Source organism: Photinus pyralis, unplaced genomic scaffold, assembly GCF_008802855.1.
Source record: "Photinus pyralis isolate 1611_PpyrPB1 unplaced genomic scaffold, Ppyr1.3 Ppyr1.4_LG3b, whole genome shotgun sequence".
In the NCBI taxonomy this organism is placed as follows: domain Eukaryota; kingdom Metazoa; phylum Arthropoda; class Insecta; order Coleoptera; family Lampyridae; genus Photinus; species Photinus pyralis.
Genome location: NW_022170510.1, coordinates 5,792,592 through 5,798,193, shown reverse-complemented (window position 1 = coordinate 5,798,193; position 5,602 = coordinate 5,792,592). Strand labels below are relative to the sequence as shown.

The 5,602-nt window shown below is 36.2% G+C and overlaps 1 protein-coding gene across 3 annotated transcripts; it reads right to left on the bottom strand.

Moving 5' to 3' along the window:
- Positions 1–1,770: 1,770 nt before the first annotated feature.
- LOC116167455 (venom carboxylesterase-6-like) lies at positions 1,771–4,574 on the bottom strand. Of its 3 annotated transcripts, XM_031482818.1 has the most exons (9): positions 4,458–4,574; positions 4,248–4,405; positions 3,999–4,101; positions 3,223–3,954; positions 2,992–3,176; positions 2,788–2,944; positions 2,614–2,743; positions 2,199–2,413; positions 1,771–2,144 (listed from the first exon to the last, which is right to left on the bottom strand). In XM_031482818.1, the coding sequence occupies exons 1-8, from the start codon at positions 4,489–4,491 to the stop codon at positions 2,215–2,217; spliced, it is 1,698 nt and encodes a 565-aa protein (XP_031338678.1). In that variant the 5' UTR covers positions 4,492–4,574; the 3' UTR covers positions 1,771–2,144; positions 2,199–2,214. The 3 variants fall into 3 exon arrangements, with proteins under 3 accessions (XP_031338678.1, XP_031338677.1, XP_031338679.1); XM_031482817.1 differs by lacking the exon at positions 1,771–2,144 and having other exon boundaries at positions 2,158–2,413; XM_031482819.1 differs by lacking the exon at positions 1,771–2,144 and having other exon boundaries at positions 2,158–2,413; positions 4,248–4,412; positions 4,458–4,573.
- Positions 4,575–5,602: the final 1,028 nt, after the last annotated feature.

The following is a 5,602-nucleotide window of genomic DNA, read 5'->3' as shown; positions in this document are numbered from 1 at the left end:
TAACGATCCTAGAGATCGTTTATAATTTTGCATTGCTATCTGTCGTCTGCCTGTTGGTCTGTCCGTCTGTTCCTTTGTCTGTCTGTCCATCTATCTGTCCGTGTGAACGATAACTTTGTTTAGAAATGTTCGATCGCTTTTACATCTCCGTTAGTTATGAACTGAATTGCATGAAATTCAATATGGGCATAGCTTTAGCCATATAATACGCAATGCCAAAAGTTGAATCGAATCGATTCAAAATTCACAGTGCCCTTTTCGCATCTCGACCATTTATAAACCGAATTGCAAACTTTTTTACTTATAAAAGTATTTGAATGAAATTTGATACAAAGGCACTTGGAATAAAGGAAAATCAAACGCCAATTTCAAAATTTGGTTTTGCGCATGCGCAGTGCCAACTTTTTTATTTATGGAAGAATTTAAATGAAATTTGATACATAGGCACATGGAACAAAGGAAAATCTAACATTAGTTTCAAAATTTAGGTTTGCGCATGCGCAGTTCTAACTTTCTTATTTAGAAAAGCATTGAAATGAAATTCTTCTCATAAACTGAAAGTGGAAATGCGTTTTATGTAAATCGTTTACGATTACTTTTTAACTTGTTCACCTTTTCCTAATTCCTATGCATTCTCAATTCTCTTAGAACTTTTCCCTGGGAAAACCATTGTGAACTTTTTGTGACACATTCAGTGTGCTTATCTATACTCACTTAATGCTCGCTTAATGAACGACACACAAAACCTTAGTATTAGGTACAAATCGGCACAAAACTATAGTAGGTATTAGTGTCAGGAGGGCCCCTAACGGAAAATTCTGAATTTATCCAAAACGAAAGAACCACAAAACTTTGGATTGGCGCACAAGATGATCACAATGTTTTAGAAATTTAGCAAAATGGAGTAGCGATTCATGAGTGCTATCTTAATTCACCTGTACAAATATAAAATGCAATGTTATGAATTTATAAATTTTGACAAATATCTAACTAAAGATTACCGAAGATTCAGCCTAATAGCATTGAATAAAAACAATTTTTATTCAATGCTAATAACCAGAGCATAATGTGGCGGAACCCCACCTTGCTGAAAGGACACATTTCCTGATTTTTTAATCAAAATTACTAATTAAAATGCGGATGGTTCGTTTTGAAATGAAAGTCCTATATAAAGAAAAGAACAGGAAGTATTTTGGGGTACTTCTGTGAAGCTATTCCCCTGAATCGTTCACTCAACGTCTGAATGGATACTGACAAATCTTAATAATTCCCCCGAATTTTTTACGTCATTATTGTATTACACGCTTACCGAAAAATTTGTTCGGATCAGCTGCATATAGAAAAGTTGCTTTTTTACAGATTCTGAAGATAGATTAACCCGTAATTGTAGTGCACTTTTTTTAAACTTGCAAAATTGACTCAAATTAAGTACCGCATGTGTTGAAGACCCAGATCTCAATCTATAACAATACCACCCGTTACACAATTTAAACAATAGCAAAGTAGTCTAGTGAGAAAATATTGTTAAGCGTGCCTTACTAACGTTTACCAACACTTTTAACCTTGCCTAAGTTCGTAAGTGCTTAATATGCCATTCAATACCGAAATTGTATGCAATTCACCCTGCTGTTTGCTAAACAAGTATATAGTCCTTTCGCAAACAAGAACGTGTCATTAAATTACAATTTAACAATACATTTTTCCGTAATTTATTTACTTAATTAAAGTATTGTAGAATGTTTAATTCAATTCTATTGTATCTTTGTTACAAGGCACGATTATACCAGTTTGAAGAAAATCGTACACCAAAGACAATAATAGTTAATCAAAAATTTAGGCAGATGTCTACACATGATTGGGCACAAGCTCGCGCAAGCTCATTAGTTAGTGTCAATTTAATTGCAGGAAGCTTTTTCAAGCATAGATAACGAATGATTTTTGCAAATCCTAAAAACCATTAAAGTAGCAATTTCTAGTAAAGAAATGTTATTGGACAAGAATAAGTGAGTGGAATTTTCCTAGGATTTTTTATTTCCTCGTTGTGTTGTCTGGTGCTCGAAAAAAATTCCAAATACCAAATAACCATAACCAGAGTGCTATTAGATGATGAGGTGGCAAAATCGGATATTCCATTCTTCCGAATACTAATAATTTATTTATTTAAACTATGACCCTTTATTTAAAATCAAACAGATTACCTAGCTGAATTATCTATTACAATTCATTTCTTCTGTTGCTTACAAACAGTCGCTCATTTTCTTCAAAGTTGAGCGAATCCCAAAATGCTCGATTTCCTATTGAATCCACACTTTTCATTTGTATCTCGTTAGGAGATTTAATGTGTAAATAATTAATGGGATCATCTTCATTTGAAGAAATCGGAGTCCATTCCACACCATCCACTTTGGGTACACTAAAATTAAATTATTTAACGAACTTAGCTTAGTGAAATTCAATCATAATTGTATGAAGATGTCTTCCTTTCTTTAATTTAATAACATCAATATTGACTCCCTTACTAATGGCCTTAATGAGCTACTACATGTTTATCACTCGGAAGAGAGCGTATGCGGAATACAATTGATAACTAACTAGTCATAAACCCGCACTCACCCTGTACTGGCAAATGTTGTCCAAATGTTCAGAAGCGTCTCTTTCATGTGCTCATCTCCGGGTGCTATTCTTCTATAGGGATTAGTGGGAAAAGGGAATATAAAAGCAAGATCATCTCCATGGCAGACACCTGCAATTTAAGAATGAACATTTCGCACTATAAGGGGTCTTTACCATGCCGAACGCCGCCGGGTGCCCAAAAATCCGTAAATGTGTGAGTAATTTCTCCCGTATATGCAAAATAGTAGTAATAAGTTGGAGATTTGTTTGCACGGGCTTGTAACCTTATGGACTTGTCCGTATCTACAAAAAATAGACGGTCACTCGCAATCTAAAAATTGATTACGGTAAGTTGAAGGGTGTGGTATTCAAACTCACTTTAATCAATTCTTGAGACATCTCTCTACTGACCGGTTTGTTCTTGAAATAAAATTCTCTAATTTTTATTGAAACTGCTTCTAGCCGATCGCGAGGAATTGTATCTTCATAGTGAAGAATGGACGGCAACACTTTCGTCCACTTTTCCTTCAATTCTTCTAAATATTTATCCTGCGTTAAGAAATCTAAAAAAATCTGATTGAAATGTAACTTTCAAAGTACGCGCCTTACCAGCAACTGGGTAAAGACCTTCGTGACTTACAGTTGATGTTAACCAAGGCAGATCTTGGATTGCGTTCCTCCGCAACAGTGCGTAGGGGTGTTCGGGTAAAAAAGGGTTGTTACCAAACTTTTCCACAACGAGACCGAATGTAGTGAATGGGTTGTACAACCAAGCACGATGAATACGCGACGTTTCAACCAGTTGAGCTACTGACCTTTGTTCCATGCATTTTATTAGCTCCACGGTCGACTTTTGGTTGCACCCTACCGCTGCCCCAGTTTCCCGGGCTCTCCTCAAGGGATTCTCTTGCATCACCCAGGGGCATAACACGTTTCCACTTCCAGAGATTCCACCTTTAAACAAACCCTTGGACAGTGGTGACAAAAAGTGAAACTGAACGCTTGCTCCTCCAGCAGACAGTCCACTTAAGGTAATTGAGTTGGGATTTCCCCCAAACCTTCTTATATTATCCTTCACCCACTTTATTGCTTGAACTTGGTCTTTCATACCGTTATTACCCGGCAGTACCTCATCTTCGGTGCTCATGAACCCCAATACTCCTAAACGATAATTCACCGTAATAAAAATAACATCCCTATCCATCAGATAAACGGGATTTGCGTAATTATTGCCTCCTCCGAAGCTGAAACCGCCGCCATGAATGTTGAAGATAACATCGAGCTCTTTTTTGTGTTGGACTTCTGGCACAAAGATACTGATATACAAACAATCTTCTTGTCCTATGGTTGTATGGAGTTAATAGTTTCGTCAAATTTATCATTACCCATGAAAATGCCACCCGTTGCTGCGTCATGTTTCAGTTGGGCACACTTTGTGCTGAAATTTGCGTGCCAAACTCCTAGCCAAGGTTTTAGTGGTTGTGGCTCCTACAAAGATTAAAAATGCGTTTGAAAATACCCAAAACTCACTAACTGCTTCACCAATGAGGGAAGTTCCGCTCAATCATTCCGCTTATTACGTGACAAAAGAAACCGATAAAAATTTAAATTGGATCATCAAAATATGCGCTTACCTTAAAACGCAAATCATTCAAAGGTGGCTGAGCGTATGGTACACTCAAATATTCGGCGTACCTTCGTCCTGAATATGACGTTGAATACTTTCCTACTATTAATCCGAAGCTTGTTTTTACTTTTGGGTACAAATTAGCACAAAATACTAACGGGCACACTATAAGCTAAACAAATTAACGCCGTAGAAGTATGGCATATAATTATCTCACTGAAAAGTGCCAGAAGAAAGAGACAAACGTTCATAACCGCTAACTAGACTCTCTACACACTGCGTAGATAAGGTACTCGATTCTTTTATCAGTGCTTATTAAGCCACCAAACAAATAATGTACTACTTTATGCTACTGTCAGTTATGTATTAAGGTTAATTTATCTTCATAAGCGATAACAAGCGACTTGAACCATGAACTGTTAAAAAATCTCATATGCCAATTGAAATCATGAATGAAAACATCATTTTTGAGATTGTGTAGACAATTCTAAAGTATTTTGGACACAACCTGTATGTATTAACTAAAGAAATATTAATGAATTTAAAAACTAGATTGAATGATTGAGTCAAATTTGATCCGACCACTGAAGTAAGATGTGTGAATTTAACGATACTTTTGAAATTTGGCCTATTCGTGGCAATAAGGGTGCAGTAGGAGTAGGTAGCTTACGGGTAATGGTAATATTCGATTAAAAACATTTATGTACCAGTTTCATTGAGGAAATAGCAAAGCGCACTACAAGAAAATGTATAAAACCTACTGGGAATACCATGGAAAAATGTTTTTTGTAGGAAGTTTCCAAATTACAGATCTCATTATCTTTTACTCTGCTAGGTTGGTAAGGTTGTTCTAATTTTCGATAATAAAAAAAGAATGAACATACTCAAGTCATCAAAGAAAGTGACATTTCAGTTGGAACGATTAGGACATAAATGAAATTGCTCCCAAAAGTTTTAAAAGGTCTTAGTATAATATCTGAAAACCAAACCTTGACGAACTTGTATGGTTTTAGGAGTCGTTAAGAGCTTTTAAAGGTCTTTTAAAGTCTCTAATAGTCTAGAAAGCCAGCCTTCTAAACGATTTACGGGGCTTTTGGTTAAAAGTTTTTGATACTCTTTAAGGACCTTTAAGATCTGAGCCTTTAAAACGTTTGATGCTGTTTCAGAGCTTTTCAGTGTCTGTAAGAACCGCCAATGGTCGCAATAAACCCTTCTTATTAAGCTTCTAAAATCTGGCCGTTTTTCCTAGGGCTTGAAAAGGTTTTGAGACCTTTAAAGGATAATCAGCTAAGGCAAAGCTAAGGGCCCCAGTATTCAGCGCATTCCCGATCCTAGTCTAAGCATAGAGTATAAAAGGTGTTC

Coding starts and splice junctions, on each gene's coding strand:
- LOC116167455 (XM_031482818.1), bottom strand. CDS start 4,491: ATGAACGTTTGTCTCTTTCTTCTGGCACTTTTCA. Junction 2,945..2,991: donor TGTCTCAAGAATTGATTAAA/GTGAGTTTGAAT, acceptor ATCAATTTTTAG/ATTGCGAGTGACCGTCTATT. Junction 2,744..2,787: donor ACCCGGCGGCGTTCGGCATG/GTAAAGACCCCT, acceptor CTTAAATTGCAG/GTGTCTGCCATGGAGATGAT.